General features: G+C 65.5%; 1 protein-coding gene across 1 annotated transcript in view; it reads right to left on the bottom strand.

Annotated features, from left to right (window-relative positions):
- Positions 1–18,431, bottom strand: part of BRF1 (BRF1 RNA polymerase III transcription initiation factor subunit) — a 38,597-nt gene extending 20,166 nt beyond the window's left edge. Inside the window, exons 1-3 of the mRNA XM_032839641.1 lie at positions 18,197–18,431; positions 10,915–10,995; positions 603–776 (exon numbers count right to left, since the gene is read on the bottom strand). Of these exons, the coding sequence (XP_032695532.1) occupies positions 603–776; positions 10,915–10,995; positions 18,197–18,380 (439 nt within the window). The 5' untranslated portion in view covers positions 18,381–18,431. The remainder of the gene's footprint in view (positions 1–602; positions 777–10,914; positions 10,996–18,196) is intronic.
- Positions 18,432–19,032: the final 601 nt, after the last annotated feature.

Below are 19,032 nucleotides of genomic sequence, written 5' to 3'. Positions count from 1 at the left end.
CATAAAATAAAGGCCAAGTAACAGCTCAAAGTCCGAACAGACACGTGGAGGAGAAGCACGGAGCTCACAAGCACGTGGGAACAACTCGCCTTTGGGGCTACCCTGGAAACGCAGACAAAACGCCCCCCACAGCTCCCAACGCTGCCAGGGGCGGGGGCCGCCCCAACCCACGCACCTGCTGGCTGAGCCGCCATGGAACAGAGGAGGTGCAGAGGGAGAGGAGCCCGGGCAAAGGGCGAAAAAGCCCCAAAGGCTCTCCCAGGGGGGCGCACGGGACGGCCTGCCAGGTCCGTGCAAGAGGGCCGGCAGCCCAACCGCCACAGATCCCCATCCTCTCCAAGAAGGGCTGGCGGACGGTGGTGCGGGCAGGAGGACGGCAGGACAGCGGCCAGTCTCAGGGTGCAACCTGCCCTCCCCAGTGGCCACGGGGGCCAGGCGCCCGGCTGCCCCATTCCCAGCTGGTGAGAGGCCACAGCATCCATCGCGACAGTCCGTCCCCAGGGCCAGAAGGGAACACAGACTGCGGGTCACGGCCGCGACTGAGCCCAGTCCGGGCGACCGTGCAGAGCCATCCCACACGAGGAGCCCAAGGCAAAGGATACGCGGGGTGCCCTCAGTGCGGCACACCAGGTAGAGGCAGGCGGCGATCACGTGTGCCATCCTGCGGCCGCGGGTCAAGTGCTTGCTCACGGCCATCTTGAAGAAGTTGAAGGCTGTGTCCAGGCAGTGCTGGTTGAGCTGCAGCTGGCTCCCCAGGTGGTGGATCTGGCGTCTCCCTAGGACACAACACGCGACGTTACCACTGGCCGCCGGCACCAGAGGCGCACGCCGGCCCGTGCCCTTCCGCGGCGGCAGGGCCACTTCTCGTGGCGTCCAAGCCTCGCGTGCGGGCCCAGGGGCCCACGACTTCCACTCCCCTCCTCACCCCGGCGGCTCCGGGGCCGGCAGAGAGCCGCGTGTCGGCCAGCCGGGAGCCACTCCTTGCCACTGAGTATCGCCACGTGCTCCACACAGACGTGGCCTCCTCACAGGGACGGACGACATGGCCAGACAGCCACGGCCCCACAGCTGAGTGCCTGCCTCCTGCTCCGGCACCCAGGAGCCTGGGTCGTGGCCCCCGGCTCTCCCAGCAGGGCCCTGCGTGCATCCTGGCCAGCGGCTCCCATGCCAACCCCCACCCCAAGGGCTGTGGCTCCAGCCCTCCGGGGCCCCAAGGGCGGGGACAGCACCGGGCAGATTCAGGGTGGGAAGGGGCTGCTGGGACATGAGTGGACTGCGGGACTTGATGTGCACACGCCCGGTCCTGGGTAAGCGCATCCCAGAAGCTGGGAGGGGGGGACACAGACGTCCTGTGTGTGTAGACAGGAGGGTCGCCGCAGGCCACGTGCCAAACGGCACAGAACCAGGAAGCCAGACACCCACGTCAGAGCAAGAGCTGCACTGTAAGCACCCGTCCGCACCCCACTCCCGGCTACCACACTGGACCCCGACATACAGACTCCCCACCCCACCCGGCACCCTCTCGCTCCCCAGATCCATGCTCTCCGGGCAAAGGCCCCGCTGAGCTGGGCCAGGGAAAGCAGCCAGGGACTCGTGTCACCCACAGAAGGCTGGTGCCCTCTGACAAGGACAGCAGGCTGGGGAAGGCGGGGGCCGTGGGCTTTCTCAGCTCCCTCGGCCCGGCCTGCCCGCCCCACGCACACGGCGAACAGTGCCCGCCGGCCACAGGTGGGCACCTGGGGAGCCAGCGCCCCAAGGGACCGGCAGCCGGGGGACCGCATGGTCAGCACCCCTCCCGGCAGAGCACCCTGTCCAGCCTGGAGGCCTGCAGTCGGCTGAACCGGCACGGGCGGGGGTCACCGTCCCTAGGGCCACGGCCCTGACTGGACAGAAAGGGGCCTAGCACAGGCTCCCCACTGGTCTGGGAGTTCTTGGAACAAAGCGGGGCTCCCTGGTGGCCTGGGGGCTCGGAATTACTGCAGTAAGTTACCTTGTAACATCCTCTTGTGTGCAGTCCACACTGTTAAAATCTGCCCACTTTAGGTACACGACTCAGTATTTTAGGGGCGCCTGGGGGGCTCAGCCGGTTGAGCGTCTGCCTTCAGCTCAGGTCATGATCCCGGGGTCCTGGGGTGGAGGCCTGTGTCAGGCTCCCTGCTGGGCAGAGTCTGCTCCCCGCCCCCCGCTGCTCCCCCTGCTTGTGTTTGCACGCGCCCGCACCCTCCACTTCTAAAACAGAGTCTTTAAAAAAGCAGTTTTTGCATATTCACCGCAATCCAGACTATTTCATCACCCCAAAGAGACCCCGTTCCCGTCAGCAGTCCCCCCGCCCCGCCAGCCACCCGCTCCAGGTGAGAGTCCGCTGTGTGGGGTCAGCAAGCCCCGCAGGCAAACTGGAGAGTCCCGGGACGTGGGACTACGTTAACGCATAGAAACTCCTGCATGACCGGTGGCCGACTAACGGGGACGCTACAAGCAGGCACGCTAGCACACAGCTGCCTTCAACACCGGCGGCCTGTGAGAACTGGGCCCGTCTCTGCCCTCGAGCCAGCGGCTGGACAGCATCCTCCGGGCCTGCGGCAACAGCGAGGGCAGCAAAATGAGCGCAGAGCAGGGCCAGGGCTGGGAAAGTGCCAGGAACACGCAGAAGATGGGTCTCGGGCAGAACTGCCCACGTCTCAGGCCCTCCGTCCACAGGACAGCCCCCACCACACCCCAGACCAGGAGGACCTTTGTGACACTGGCCAGGCCCCACGGTCAGGCCAGTGCAGTGGCCACGATGGTACCCCAGCAAGGCCACGCGTCACAGCGACTCCCCTGCCCGGCTCAGGGGCACCTGCAACAGAAGCCTATTTGCAGACGCGAGAGGGGACACCGAGAATCAGCGACTTCATGGGAAAAGGCAAGAAAAGGCAGACAAACTCCAGGCTCCACAAGCCACCAGTAACAGAAAACACTTTCAAAGCCCATGTCGCCCTCCAGAGTATCGGAAAAGATGCCGTTCACAGAAATGTATCAGGAGCAGGCGCCTGGGGGCTCAGGCTTTAAGCGTCTGCCTTCAGCTCAGGTCACAGTCCCGGGGTCCTGGGATCGAGCCCCACGTCGGGCTCTCTGCTCAGCGGGGAGCCTGCTTCCCTCTGCCTCTGCGATCTCTCTTCCTCTCACTCTCTCTCAAATAAATAAAAATGGTTTTTTTAATTGTTCTAAAAAAATAAAAAATGAGATAAAACTCAAAATTAGGGGCTTCTTGGTAGCTCCGTCAGTGGAGCGTCTGACTCTTGACCTCGGCTCCGGTCTCGCTCTCCGCATCCTGAGTCCCAGCCCCGCGTTGGGTGTGGGGCCTACTTCACAACAAAACAAAACTCAAAACCAAGCGGAGGGCTGAGCAGACACAGATAAAGACCTTGCCACTGGGCTCGGGGCGGAGGGCGGCTGCCAGCGGGGTCCACAGGGAGGCTCGCAGCTGCCTCAGAGGCTTCTCCCTCCAGATGCGGCGCAGACTCCTGCAGGAGGGTCATCGGAAAGAACAAGGACACAGCATAAGGACAGCGGGAGGCCACGGGGAGAAACCCCAGTCCTGTGGAGCAAGGACTCGACTCGCACACAGAACTGAGGGCGGGGACACGGGCGCGAGCACTGTGGGGCAGAAGGAAGGTGGACGGCGAGGCCGCGGGGGCAGCGCCACACTCGGGGGAGAAGCGTGACCCATCTCCACGGCTCTGCCGGTCGTGGCACAGCCCCAGCCCGCCGGTCTCGGGGGCCGGTCTCTAAGGAGCACAGCACGGGGAAGGGAGGGACGCGGCAGCACACAAGGCTGGGTCACCAGTGCCAAGGCACGGGAGCCCATACACCCTGACGTGGGGCAAAGACAAGGGATCGCCCCAAATCCACGGCCAGGACTGCTCGAATGTGCCCAGGGAGAAACGGTCGAGGACGGGAGGAGGCTGAGGACGGCGAGGCGGCTCGCAGCCCCTGGGACAAGCAGCGGCCCAGCAGCCGGGCGGTGGGGGACCCCTGCACCAGGGGCGCTGGTCGAGGGCGCGCTCCAGGGGCCGGCCCGGCAACTGCGCTGGGAGACCAGAAGTCGTTTAAAACCAAGCGTGAAGAAGGCCACGGAACAAAAGGGAGAAAGCGCCGTCTCTGAGCTTGAGGGTCCCGGCTGAGCAGAGCCCGCGGCCATCCACGCTGTCCTCGCAGACGCCACCACGAGAAGGCCTGGAACAGTGGCCAGATCTTCCACGCCAAGAAGCTGCAGACGAACAGGGAGCCGGAAACGTCGCAGGGAAGGAATGAGGGAGAGAGGACTCCAGCCAGGCCGGAAGCAAACAGGACAGAGGGCACGAGCGGACGCTCTGCGGAGGTGAACACGGCTGCCAGCCTGATCGGTCCCCAGCGAGACCGCTTGAGGGGAACGGGGGGAAGCACAGATCAGCATGGTCGGGAGGGGAGAAGGCCGTCCTCCCGCGTCAGGAGGCCCCGGAGCCCAGGGGGAGGGTCTTACCAGCGACCCCAACAACAGTCTGAGTCTGAAAATGACGTCTTACCAAGCCCGACAAGGGGGAAGAGAACCGAAGTGGTCCCACAAAACCCTATGAGGAGGCGTCGTATCCGAGAAGCTGCTCCTTCCACCTTTAGGCTTAAGAAAGAAAACTGAAGGCCCAGATGGCTTCATGTCCTCTCCCACATCTAGGAGGACGCTGGGGCCCTTACAGACAGCACACAGGGCGCCCCGTGGCCCCAGGGGGCTTGCCCCAGAAGCACGAGGGGAGCCTAACATCCACAGGATCAGGGCAGTTCACCACAGCAACCGGACATAAAGAAAACCCATACCAGTACTTCAACAGACCCACACGGACATGTGACGAAATGCTAACATCATGCCTGCGGACAACACGCCAGTGGCCACTGTCACGCCAAGGTCAGGAGCCGGCCAAGAACACACACGGTCACCACCCTGCCCCACGGCGCCGGGGACAGCAGCCACAGGCACACAGCAGGAACACGCACGGAGCCCGGGACATGAGTGACAGCGTGAAGATGGGGAAAGGGGCAGGAGTAATGGCGGTCACAGACCACGGGACTGCCCAGGGGGCGGCAGCTACCGGTGACCACATTTCTAAGGAAACGGAGCCATTCTGCACCAGCTGACCCCAACCAAACTCTGGGCAAGTCTCCCTGCGGACAGCCACAGCCGACTGCCATACTCGGCCACACAAGGGAGCCAGAGAAGCCGAGACCGGGCTGAAGGGGGACAGCGCGAGAGCCTCACGTGGGAGGCCTCGGTAAGCGTGCCGGCCTCGGCACACGCAGACCCACAGAGCACCATTACAGAGACACCACAGACTCTGGTGCCCCAGCACAGGCGGGGGTCGACTGTCCCACATATGGCCACTGGGGACAAATGGACCAGTTCAGCATCCTGCGGAAAGGACGGCCTTGCTGATGGGCGGGACACCTGGACTTCCGCACTGAGAGATGGAAACCTCACCGCACCCTGACGCCACCTGCGTGAGACCGACCCGCGGTAGGTCCCAGCCCTAACTGCGCACCAGGAAACAACGCCTCCGGACGCAAACACGGGGGGTCCTCAGATCTTGGAGGAGACACGATTTCTTAAGTCACAAAACCCCCTAACATAGAAAGCCAACGTATTCGGACTTCACGGAAACTCGGACACTTCTATGCCTTAGGAGACAGGAGCGTGAAAAGCCCAGCCATCAGCTGGGGCAAGGGCCCACGGTGCGTGCGTTCCAGCAAGGACTCGGGCCCGGGATGTGTGAAAACATCGACCAAGCAGGGACAGAACGGCAGCTCAACTTCTCAAAACACGCCTGCAAAGGCACAGCGGGCGGGCGCCTCCCAGGAACGGGCCCTCCCGACGGCCCAAGCGCACACACGGTGGACACCAGGGACCGCGTGGTCCTGCGCTCATAGGGCCGTGGGCGGCGGGCGGACGGCTCAGCCGTGCTCACATGAGCACAGTCCCCGGCTGCCCCAGACGCCCCCCGCGGGCATATGCCCACCAGCTGCCGTCACCGAAAGACGACACGGGTGGCTGTGGCTGGTGGCCGGAAGGGAAGCCCCTAGAGGGCGGCCGCGTGGTGCCCCCACACAGCACAGGCCCCAGGGCAGAGCAGCAGCTTGGCCTCCGGGAACACAACCTCCCTGACCGGTGAGGCCCACGTCAGCACGGACGCTCAGAGGGCAGTGCGCTGACCGCCGGTGCGTCCGGTGCCCCACACTCTCCGAGTACTTCGCAGACAGACACACGGAAAGGACAGAAGTGTCTCCCAAGAAGAGGACCCATCGAGCCACGACTCCAAAGACAGACGGAAACTGCAAAGGGCCCAGGTGGGAAAGATGAAGAGAGAGACCGACAGCCTGGCAGTCACCTTCCATGCTGACGGCCCGGGTCACCAGCTCCTGCCTTCTGCGGGGCACCTGCCGGGCCCTCCGCATGTGCCCAGAGCGAGGACAAGGGGCCCGCAGGGTCTCTCTCGTGGGCCTGCTTGCAAACCACACCCGGAGTCCACTGCCACAAACCAGAGACCGGCCTGGGAAAGGTGTGCGCAGCAGCGCCATTCGGGACGGAGGCCAGGACATGGCAAAGCCCCACGAGCGTGCACCTCGACCAGGGCCGACGCTGTCAGGCGGCTCACGCCCCAGCTCTCCCGTCTCCTAGAGCGGCAAGCAGCACCTAACACACCTACACCGACGGAAGCTCCGGAAGCTCCGTTCCCAGGCTGCACCCAAAGCTGGCAGAGGGTGTGGCATCCGGCCGGGGCTCCCATGAGCGCCGCTCCGCGGCGGGTCAGTGCACCGCGTGCCCACGGGGCAGGAGGGGCACCAGCACCCAGCAGCGGGGACGCAGCGGCAGGCATGGAAGGCACGAGGCCCACAGCAGGTGGGAGGAGCCCCAACACTTCAGAGACGCGCCAAGTACGCCTTCGACAGTGTGTGCAGGACCCGCGGCGACGTGCCAGGTGACAGGAAGGAGATGAAACGCCGTCCACCCGCCAGCGCCAAGAGAGAAGGAAATCTCTGGGGACAGGAGGGCAATACTGCGCAGGCCCAGGGAAGGACCGCGCCGGCCCCAGCACTGTGTGGACAGCTCTGGTCAGAAGCAACAGGACAGGGGCTGGACCCGCTGGCCTCCCTGAGCCCCGCAGCCCCGACTCAGGGGGCAAAGATGTGATGCTGACCGTGGCAGGAGGGGACACCCACCCAGGCTGCTGGAGGGGCAGTCAGGCCGTCCTGCAGGCACCAGGCCGCCATCCCCCAGCAGGAGCCCCGCGGACGGGTCTGCAGAGGCCCACAGCGAGGGTCTCAGGGCTGCAGGCTGCCCGGGCGGCAGGCTGCCCGGGCGGCAGAGCGCTTCCCCCCGGAGCTCGGCTGACACCCCTGGAACACCCCGCCCTGTCGGCTTCACACTGCACCAGGGGTCAGTCCTCCTCACGGGATGCACTGCTTCTGCGGTCTTCCACCACGTGTGTGGGCACCCAGGCCGCTCTCACGACGGTGCGGGCTCAGACGCACGCGCGAGCCCGGTGGACACAGCGTGCTGGGTGTGGGAGCAGACGCTCTGCACCGGGAAACGTCCTGCACACACGGCGACCTTCAGGTCCGCCGAGGAGGAAGCACACGGTGTGGCTGCACCCGCGGGAAGGAAGTGGGCGGAGCTGGGCCAGCGCCAGGGGTCGGGGGCAGAGCGCTCCTTGTGCACCAGCCGGTCGGGCTGCCCACCAGGAACACGTCCACGTCTGTGCGTGCCCGGTCGGACAGAAGCCCGACCACGCTACGGGGGGACCCACCGTCACCGTGGGGGTCTTCATGTGCCCTCAGGGGACAGAATGAGCCAAACCGAACTCAGCAAGCATCGCGAGGAGCCTGGCCCGAGGGACATGCACACACGTGTGCAGAAAAACCCTCCTTTCACGAGCCCTGGGGACCAGACGCGACCACGTGCCGGGCCATAAGGCAAGCATCCACCGTTTCAAAGGACGGAGATCCTGCACACGGCGTCCCCACTCACGAGAAAGAGCCACGCTAAGAGCAAACCACGGCCGTGAAGGAAGGAGCACGCGTCCGAGGTGCTGACCACACGCCCGGGCCGTGGCCGGAGCGGGTCCCACACGCACCCACAGGGTGGAGGTCCCTGAGCGCAAAGCTCTCCCAGCCGCCTCCCCAGCAGGCGGGCGTCTTGTCCTGCAGAGACGCCGCGGTCCTCACAGGCGGAGGGCTCCTGGCACCCTGCTGCCAGCACCGCTGTGGGCGCCATTTTCCCGACCACACTTGCTCAGTATGTGTCTCTGGGTCACACTTTGGTAGTTCTCCCAACATTTCAAAACTTTACTCATTGTTTGGGCCATTACGGTCGTCTGTGAGCCGTGATCTTCGGTGTTCCTGCTGCAATGGCTTCTGGCCGTGGCGAACCACACCCACGGAAGACCATGAACCTCATCAATGTGGCGTGTGTCCTGACGGCTCCCCCCACCAGCCGTTCCCCCTCCCTCCCCCTCTCCTCGGGCCTCCCTGGTCCCTGAGACACAACAATGTTGGAATTCGGCCGGTTAGACAAGCCTACGGTGGTCGCCAAGTGGTGTCCGGTGAAAGGAAGAGCCGCCGTCTCTCGCTTTACATCAAAGCTGGAAGTGAGTGCGGAGAGGAAGGCACGTGGAAGGCGAGAGAGGCCGACAGCTTGGCCTCTGACATCAGACAGTGAGCCTGGCCGTGGATGCAAAGGAAAAGTTCTCGAAGGAAATTAAAAGTGCCACTCCAGCGAGCACAGGGATAAGAAGGCGAGACGGCCTTCGCGCCGATCGGAGAAAGGCTGAGTGGTCCGGAGAGATCAAACCGGCCGCCACGACATTCCCTCCCGCGAAAGCCTGGTCCGGAGCCAGGCCCCGACTCTTCCGTCCCCTGGAGGCGGCGAGGGGACGCGCCTGCACCGGGAAAGACTGGAGGCGGCACAGGCGGGCTCGGGCTTAAGGCAGCAGCCGGCTCCGTCACCACCCGTGCGAGGGGAGCCCGCCATGCCCGTGGAGAGGCCAAGCACGTTCTCCCGAAGAGCGAGCCGTGCAGGGGCCATCTAGGACTCCGCAGCCGGAGAGGCGAGCCCAGTGCCTGTCGTCTAAGCTCCGGAGGCCGGGCTGAGGCTCCTGTGAGTGGCGACGCAGCCGGTGACTCGGAGTGGAAGCCGCGCTCACTCACCCTCCTGAACACCTGGGCCCCTGCAGTCCTCCTGCCTCTATCTGCCTGCGCTCCACGAGCGGAACCACAGCCCCGATGACACGGTTTACTGAGTATTTCCAGCCCGCTGCTGAGACCCGCTGCTCAGAGAACAAGAGATCTCCTGCCAGAACTACTGCTCGGGGGCGCCTGGGTGCCTCAGTCGGTTAAGCCTCTGCCTTTGGCTCAGGTCGTGACCCCAGGGTCCTGGGATCGAGCCCCACTGCCTGCTCAGCAGGATCTGCTTCTCCCTCTCCCTCTTCTGCTCCCCCTGCGTATGCTTTTTCTCTCAAATAAATAAATAAATAAAATCTTAAAAAAAAAAAAGTCCAGCAAACCTTACTGCTCACTGGCAGGGCACCTGGGCGCCCAAGAGCCTGGACGGAGATGGATGATGAGATTAATGTTGTGCTCACGCCTGCTGCCACGACAGCCAGCCTACGGATCAAGGAATCACTTTGATTTTTAAGTCTTATTATCAAGAAATGCCTGTCCTAAGGCTGTAGCTGCCCTAATAGTGATTCCTCTGATGGATCGGGGCAAAGTCGATGGAAACATCCCGAAAAGGATTCTCCGTTCCAGATGCCGTCGAGAAGAGCCACGACGTGTGGGAAGAGTCAGAGATCCACAGGGGTTCGGAGGAAGTGGATTCCAGCCGTCGTGGGTGACGGTGAGGGTCCGAGTCTCGAGTGGGGGGAGTCCCTGCCGATGTGGTGGAAACAGCGAGAGAACCAGAGCCAGAAGCGGGGCCAGAAGACGGGACTGAACGGCCACAGTCTCCCGATCAATCTTGAAAGGCGGCGGCGGGCGTCTTGTGGGCGAGCGGGGAAGGTGCGGTCCTGACACGGGGACTGCTCCCGGGGGAGAGGCCGTGCGGGCGGCTGAGACGACAAGGGACCTAGACTGTCCCGCACACTGGGTCACAACGCAGCGGCAGGTTGGGGAGGACCGACGCCCGTTTGGGAAGAAGTTCTCCCGTGGGTCAGATGCTGTCCAGCAGCGTCGCCTGCTACTGAGAAATCGTTCGTGAAAGGAAGAGCCCGTCGGTGCCACCAGCGTCCTTCCTGTCTTCTTTTAAGAAATTGCCGTGGGCACCCCAGGCCCAGCACCCGCCACCGGTCAGCAGCCGGCGCCGTGGGGGCCGGACCTGCTCCAGCGAAGACGGGGCCGGGCTGGGAGCCCAGACGGCGGTGAGCGTGGTTAGCAAGGAGGAGTTTTAACCGAGGCGCGCACACTGACCTCCCAGACGTGACGCTACCGCGCGTGTAACAGACCACAGCAGAGTGCGAACTTCCGCAGGCGCCGGGACCCCCAGTCCGTGTGACTCTGCGCCGCGATGCTTTACTGCGGAGTCTGTGCGGAAGCTGCGGGGTCTCCGAGGTCCACGCGTGAAGACCACAGAACGCAGGGTGCAGCAGCAGGAGGCACTGTGCCGGGCCTGACGTTCCTGAGACTGTCCTCACGCAAACATCCAAGAGGGCCTGGCAGGACGCGACCCCCCCTGAGCTGACCACAGCTAACGTCCTACTTACCGGTGCGAGACCGGGCACTTTCCCCAGAAGTCAGGAGTAAGACACTCCTGTTCGACCGCTTCAGGAAGCACTCGCCAGGGTCACTGCAGGCCGCCCGCCCCCGCCCTCGCCCCCGGAACCCTGCCCTCCTCCAGGGCGCCCACCGCGGGAGTACCATTCTGCAGGGTCTGAGCTCTGGACTCCTTTCCCAGGTTCACGTGGAAGCCGCCGCCCAGCGTTGGGGTTTTGCCAGCACCTAGAAGAACAAACCCAACTGATTAGTCAGCCCCTGCAGGAGAGAACTACACCAGCCGACCTCACGGCATGGGGCGTTTGTGAAGCGAGGACACGTGGGATCAGCATTCACGGCTGGAGGACTGGGGCCTCCCCTGCCACTCTTAGCAACTGGCAAACCTCCGCACCCTCGGGCACGCCAGGACGCGTGTGGCCCTGACCTTGAGCCATGGCAGGGGGCCACGCCCACCCACACTCTCTAACGTGTTCCAGAGCACACGCTGGCCCGTGGCAGCTAGAGAGAGCACAGCTCACCCGCCCCAGGGCCCTCCGCATGCCCCGTCTCAGCCCTCGCACAGGAGTTACACCTGCCCGCGGCCGCTGGTCATTGCACCCGTCCCCCCAGGCATAGGACTGTGGGCCTCTGTGGTCCAGAGCCTATGAGCCAGCCGGCCTACAGGAGGCACTCCTCACCCACCCGTGTGCAGCCCACCCACAGAACGACAGCCTAGGGGGCCCCGGTCCCAAGGAGTGGCCACAGCCAGGCCTGCAGGCACCCTGCCTTGGGTCCTGCACCAATGCCGAGACGCCCCAGGATGGGCCATGCACTCCGCTCTGCATGGCCCTGGGGCTGGGACTTGGCCGTTACACTCTGCGAACAGGCAGGCGGCCGTCTGGATCGCCTGCCGGACTGAAGCGCCCCACCGTCAGGTGGCCGAGGAAAGGCAGCAGAGCGGGGAAGCGCGGCCATCCTATGGGCCAGTGCGTTTGTGAGCGTGTCCACAGAGGGCTGAGAGGCTTCTGCGCGTAGAGGACACCTCACAGCCTCAGCTGCAGGATGTCGGGCCTGCGGGATGGACCAGGACACACGTGACAATGAAATGGAAACTCAGCCCTGGGAGGACTGGGAACCCAGATTGTGTCCGGAACAGGCCCCAGGGAAAGCACATGACCCACGTGTGTGGCCAGCGGAGACCTCCGGATCACCCACGGCCAGCCAGCAGCACGGACAGTGGAGAGCAAGCATGGTGTCCAGCATGCCTGGGACCGCAACCAAACCCCGAAGCAGCCCCCACAGATTCCTTAACGCTCTCAGCAAAACACGTCTGAAGTTCAGTCAGCAACGAGAAGAAATAAGACAAGAGAACACGGAAAAGAGCAACAGGTGGGCTCTGCTGGGCCCCGGGCTGGGCTGGGCTGGGCTGGCCAGGAGCCTGCTGCCCGGGGCCTGGCACTCCCACCCCCACGGCAGGGCAGAGGGGCCTTGGGAGGGCAAGACCCCAGCCAGGCAGCGTCCTCAGCTGCTTCCTGCGTGGTTACCATGGTTACCAAAGCCTCAGGACCCTCCCAGTGACCCTGTCCGGTAGAGTGTGGTGCCCAGGACAGGGGCCACTCACCACCTGGGGATAGATTTGCTGTCACCCAGAGCTCTGGTTTCTACTGCTGCCCCAGCAGAGCACCGCCGCAGACGACCTGTCCTCAGGAAACTAACTGGTCACACAGGACAGGGAGGGACAGGGACCAGCAGCGAGTCCTCAAGGGCCTGGAGAGGGTCAGGCTAGGCCTGTTGGGGGCTGGAGAGCTGCAGGGCCCAGAGGACATTCAACCACCTGGACGGGCACCAAGGGGTTCCCCAAACCACCAGCAAACCACCTGCCAGTCCCCTAGAGCCCGACCCGGGGCTGCAGGGCTGAGGTCAGGGCTCTGCATCTCCTACCCAGCAGTTTCGGCGATGGTGGCCTCTTCCAACCTGGGGATCTCTACATTTGCCATCTTCTCATACGGGAACCATGAGGAAGGCCTACACACTCAAAGCACCTGGCCACGGCAGCCACACCTTGGCCTGTTTGTCTCCAGCACCTCCCCAGCTTTTAATTTACGAAAAGAGAAACGTCACCATGTTGTCATACTTAAAACGCATGTGTACTTTTAATAAACAGTTGCACTACTGCATTAGAAGAAGGATAACAGGGGCGCCTGGGGGGCTCATTGGGTTAAAGCCTCTGCCTTTGGCTCAGGTCATGATCTCAGGGTCCCGGGATCGAGCCCCGCATCGGGCTCTCTGCTCAGCGGGGAGCCTGCTTCCTCCTCTCTCTCTGCCTGCCTCTCTGCCTGCTTGTGATCTCTGTCTCTGTCAAATGAATAAAATATTAAAAAAACAAAAGAAGGATAACGGGGGCGCCTGGGGGGCTCCGTCATTAACTGTCTGCCTTCAACTCAGGTCATGATCTCCGGGTCCTGGGATCGAGCCCCACGTTGGGCTCCCTCTGCCTCTGCCTCTGCTTCTCCACCTGCTGGTGCTCACACTCTCTCTCTCTCTGTCCCTCTTTCCTCTCTCAAATAAATACGGCCTCTAGAAAAAGGGAAGAAAAAGGACACTGAAACACTATGAACCCTACAAAGCCCCGCCTGCAGGAACAAGAACCAGGGGTGTCTCGCCGGCCCCCGCCCCCGCCCCCGGCTCAGACACAGAAGGCGCCAGGCAGACCCCACCGAGGTGCTACCTGGGGAGATCCCCGCTTTTCCCTCCCCCCATGCCCGCTCTCTCAAATAAACAAAACCTTTAAAAAAAAGGAAGAAGAGCGACTGCACTCTGGTTGGGTATTAAACGTGATCTCCTTCCTCCTCGGAATCTCGCCAAACCGCCAGAGGCCACCCCCTTCCGCTCTTCCGAGACTTCTACTTGCTGTTCCCGTGCTGTCCGTCCCCGCCTCTCCCGGAGGACCGGCCACCGTGTCCCGCACGGCTCCGTCCGGGGTGGTCTCCGGACCCGTTCGCACACGGGCCGGTGCACGCGCACACACACACACCCCTGCCCCATGCTCCCGGAGGTCCCCAGTGCAGCCTCAGGGCATCAGGTGCTCTCAGGACACACTGGGATCTGGTCCCCTCCAGACTCAGTGCCCCCGGCAAGCCCGCCGGCCACCCGGAGGCAGAGTCTGGCACCCAGCAGACAACACCCGCCAGGGCTGGGTTAGAGGACACGAAATCTGGAATGTGCGCGTGCGCGGTACAAAAAGTGCGTGTTTGGCGGGTCTCACCGCTAAGGCAGGAGGCCGAGGGGCTCTGAACGGGAAGCAGAACGACTGCCTGTGGGCACAACGGCCAAGGCAGGGTGTGTCTGGCCTTCAGACCCCTTCAGGCTACTCCCGCCACTTCTCAGCACCCCAGAAATCTTCGCGGACGGCGCTGCAACAAAAGCGCACCAGCGGGGCGGCCAGAGGATGGGACAACCGGGCCAAGACTGCCCCCTCGCAGACGGCGGCAGAAGGCCCGATGCCACGCCCCATGCCACCGCCACCTGCAGACCCAGGAGCCGAGGGGCCACCGCAAGCCTGGCCCCTGTGAGCGCAGGGACCAAAGCCAGCAACACCAGCACCTCAACACCGGGGAGAGGAGGCCGGGCTGTGGGGCCTCAGCACCCCTGAACCACCCCTGTTCACCCACATACTCCACCACGCGGCTGAGCACAGCCTTTAGGGACCCGACTTACAGGGAGGGTCTCTGTCACTGCTGCTGAGCCCTTCCCCAGACGCCCTGGAGGTGGGCTCAGCAGTCCGGGACACGAGCCCCTCGGGGGCTCCCAGAAAACCCCGGACCAGGCGATGGCAGTGCTGTGCTCCGGGACGCCGCCTGGACACGGACACAGGGTGACACAGGGAGCTAAGCGGAGACCCCTCTCCACCCGCTGCCGCGCCCAAAGACCCTGTTCCGAAGGGATGAACACCGATTCTGGAAGCCATACAGCATGGAGCGTGGCGCCGAGAAACGCCAGCAGCGACGTCGGAGACAGAGCAGCCCTGTCCAGCCGGGGCCTTGAGCGGAGTTCAGCCGACGTCTCCTGAGAACAGGCCCTCTGGCCAGGACACCACCCTGTGCTCAGAGGCCTAAGTCACAGGCGGCCGGGCCGGGCACAGCCAGGCAGGCGGGCACGGGTCCCACCGTTCCCCAGGGCAGAGGGACCTTTCCCAGCGAGCAAGAGTGGCCCCGGTCCTGGGAGCCCTCCCCGTCCAGGTTTGGGGGCTGCAAACCTTCCTCACTGTATTATGGCTGGGGGCGCATCAACACAAGCGTGTGGAAAGGACTTCAGCACTGCTGTCTGTGACAACGCGGCGCTCACAGACGCCGTGACTGACAAGCCGACGTCTGCAGCCGTGAAAAGCTGTGACTGTGGAAACCACGGCAGGAGCTCCCTGGGGGACAGGGGAAAGGACCCCAGGGGAGCAGGAACCACAGGCGGCTGGGTGCTGGAGCTCCCTCCGCCTGCAGGCCGCGTCTCTGGGGAGCGGTGCTGACACGTCCAGGGGGAGGTCCACAGCGGGGTCGGCACCACCGGTAGCAGAGGGGACAGCCGGGGGGAGGGCTGCTGGCTCCCTCAGGGTAGACACACGGCACCGCACACTCACTCCTACCCCGCTGGGAAGCCACACACAGGCCGAGCCCCTCCCCAGGGGAGAGGCAGGACCCTGCCTCAGGACCCCACTAAGGCCCCAACCAGGCCGACTTTGCCCACTGACTTGCCAGTCTGGCCACGCCGAGCCACGTGCCGTCCTCACACAGCCACCCCTCCTCTCGGCTGGTCGCCTTCCTCACACCCGTGCCCATCGGGTCCCCAGGAGCACTCACACCACCAGCACTGGACCCCGGCCTCACACTGGGCTGGTCCAAGAGTATCTTCCGGGGACTCGGGGACCAGAGCTCCTGGGTCCCAGAGGCCAGGCGTGGCCCACAATGGGTGCTTGCCAGAAAGAGCCCCGTCAGGAGCCCACAGAGGCAGGGCTTCTAGCCCCATGGCCCTGGCGTCTCATCTACAGAGTCCCAGGTGTGCCGCGGTGCTAACGGTCCTTATGCAGTTCTCAAGGAACAGGGAAGACAGTGACCGTGGGCCCCCGATGAGGGCCCATGGGAGGGATCTCAGGCCTTGAGCACCAAGAAGCAAGCTCAGCTTCCAGGTGAGGCTGCAGCGGAGGAGGGCCCGAGAGGAGCCGCTGGCACGCGCCTCTGCCTGGGAGCTGGGGGAACCCACGTCAGCAGGTCGTGAGATCACGGCCCTGAGCGGGCATGGGGGGCGGGGGGACGGCAGAGCACTGAGCCGCGGCCCCAGGAGCCACCTCTCCCCAGCCTGGGGCTAAGAGCCACGCAGCATCTGCAACCCCTCCCTGCGGGCCCCCCCCGGAGGACAAGCCCCGGGACAGAGCGGGGCTGGGCTGGGGAAGCGTCTTCACACCGTGGAACCGCGCCTTCCCGGGGCAGCTGGCTGTGAGACGGCTTCACTGCACGCCGGCGGGAGCACCCTGCTCACGTCCGCGACTCTCTTGGGGCGCCCTGTCCCCTGCAGCCTGTGTCCCCAACTGCTGGGGGGCGGCCCGTGGGCAGGTGCGGGGTGTGCTCAGCACAGCGCCCTTCCACAGGGCCCCTAAGTGTTGGCTCCTGCAACCGTCTGTCCTTCCTGTTGTCCTCACTCTTTCCAGGGACTCGAGGGACAGTCTGACAATGTGTGACACACCCACAAGACGGTGCTGCACAGCCCTCGCCCCGGCATCCCAGGAAGTCACCCCAGGAAGTCGTCCCAGAAGCGCATGCGGACACGCGCCCTGCGTCAGAGATGCTGGGCGGAGAGCGGGAGGGAGAAGCCAGGCAGACCCCAACCGCTCCTCGCAAAGCTCATCTGAAGCGGCCAACTTCCCGCAGGACGGACAAAGGGAAGAGAGAAGACGGGAAAGGAAGTGTGGGGCCAGAGAACGGGGTACCACGAGAGACCCCGCAGACCTCAAAGGATGAAGGAAGGGCAGCCACAGCTCTGCCGCTTAGAGCAAATGGACCAAGCCTGGACCACGCCATCCGACCGCCAAGCCGCCCCCGGGGAGAGGGTGACCGCGAATGAACTACAGCCCACGCTGCCCAAGATCCGGGACTCGGGGCTGCGAACCGTCCGGAAAGAAAACCTCTGGGCCCAGACGTCTCCACTGGTGAGTGGCACCACCGCTCAGGGAAGCAAGAACAGCAACGCTACGGTCTCGTCCAAAACACGAGGGACGGAGCGGGTCCCCACGGGTCCCACGAGAGCCATCACCTCGGTATCCACACAGCACCCAGCAGACCCCCAGCACAGCGACTCCGCCGCCCGCGACAGCAACGCTCTAGGACCAGGTGGGTTTACCCTGAGGAAAGGCAGGTCCGGCGGGAAGGCTCGCGCTCGCCCGCGACTGAAGACGCGGAGACCAGCCGGCGGTCCCGCAGCAGCCAGTCCAGCGCCGCTCGCTGGCGGTAACGACTCTCGGGGAACCCGGCGCAGAATGGGGCTTCCTCACCTTCACCGGCCGAAAACCTAGGGCTGCGGGAACACTCAGTGGGCGGCACAGAGCGCCCCCTCCAGCCTGGGCACGAGGCAGGCAGGTCGCTGGGCCGCGAGACAGAGACACGGGCCTTGCTCAGGGGCACCGGGACCGTGTAAGCGGAGGACCCCGGAACTGCTGCCCAGGCTCTCCTCCACGAACAGCTCAAGGTCCGCGACGCGGCGGGGAAGAGGCCGGCAACGGACACCGACCCCGCGGCCGCACCCCCGCCCTGCACGACTGCAGCCACTTCCCAGGGCCCGCTGGCCGGGCGCTCGCGCGGCCCAGGAGCACGGGCTGCAGAAAGGACACTGTGTGCACCGAGGGCATCCCACGGGCTGCAGCAGCTCCGTCCCCTCCCAGCGCCTTCCACAGCCCGTCCTCCGTCCTGGGGAGGGTCACGCCGCAGCCACGACAGGACCCGCCACGGACACCAGCACCCTCCAGGGCCAAGTCACCGGCAGCGGCGGAGGGGAAGACGCCGCCCCAGAGGTGGGGACCCAGAGCACAGCCCGCGCGGTGCGGCGGGGACGGGCGGCTTGCGGAGCCAGCTCCCGGGACTTGGGGCTACTGAACTTTCTTTGTGCTCGCTGGGCGGGCTCCCTGACCCGCACCGAGCCGTCCCACAGCCGGCCGAAGCGGCGTGTTACCGGAGGTCTGGGGGGACAGGACGGCCGCGTCACCGGTGTCCCTCCTGTGCATTCCGTTATCAGCTCCCGCCCGGGTGCGGGGCGTGGGGGCCCTGGGTGCTCGGGCACTGGGGGACCACCTGGCTACGGCAGGGCTGCCACCCGGTGACCCGCACGCCAGGGTCCGCGGCGTCCTCGGTGTCCCCCACGCCCCCCGCGCCCCCCCGCGCCCCCCGCGCCCCCGGCCGGGCGGACGCACCGTCCAGCGACACGAACTGGCCCACGGCCGACGAGCCGCCGCCGCTGTTCTCCACGAACTGCACCTCCGACACGATGATGTTGTCCTCGAGCACCGAGCCGCAGCCGGTGCACACGGCGTCGCCGCGCGCCGTGTCCAGCTCGATGTCGGTGCCGCCGCAGCCGCGGCACACGCGGCCCGTCATGACGGCGGCGCCCGCGCGGGCCCCTCCGCCCCGGCCCCGGCCCCGGCCCCGGCCCCCGCCCGCCCGCGCGTCCGCCCGCCCGACTCTCGCGAGGCCGCCGCCGCCGCCGAGCCCGCCGATTCGCGGCGGCAGATTCGCCGCGCAGGCCGCGGCCGCGCTGCCCGCAACGGTCGTGCCCGCGCGTCGGGGACGGGCACTGGGGCTGCGGCGCGGCCGCGAGGACTCGAACCCGCCACCTCCGGACGCCGGCGCCGCCGGACTTCAGACCCACTGACCGGCAGGCCTCACGGGCCGCGCGCAGGCGCCAACGGTGGGCGGGGCCGGGCGGTGGGCGGAGCCGGGGCGGTGGGCGGGGCTTGGGTGGGGAGCGCCGCCGGGGACGGACCGGGAGCGGCGGGCGGGGCCGGGGCGGCGGGCGGGGCGCGCTCCCTTCCGCGGAGCCCGCAGGCCGTCCTGGAGGCTCGCCTCGGCTCCCCGGCTTCCGCCTGACGGTGCGCGGCCGCCCGCGCCCCGGCCCCTGTGGCGTCCCCGCAGGGGCCCGCCGTGGCCGGCACTTAGGGGCGCCCCCGGGCGGACGCGGACACGCGCGGGGCCGCGCTGCTCGGACGCTGAGGTCTCGGCGGCGGGGGGGGGGGACGCGGCCGCGCTCAGG

The sequence above is a fragment of the Lontra canadensis genome, unplaced genomic scaffold (assembly GCF_010015895.1).
Source record: "Lontra canadensis isolate GAN:19392208 unplaced genomic scaffold, GSC_riverotter_1.0 scaffold108, whole genome shotgun sequence".
In the NCBI taxonomy this organism is placed as follows: Eukaryota; Metazoa; Chordata; class Mammalia; order Carnivora; family Mustelidae; genus Lontra; species Lontra canadensis.
The sequence above is the reverse complement of the archived record's forward strand: the minus strand, read 5'-3'. Positions and strand labels throughout refer to the sequence as shown.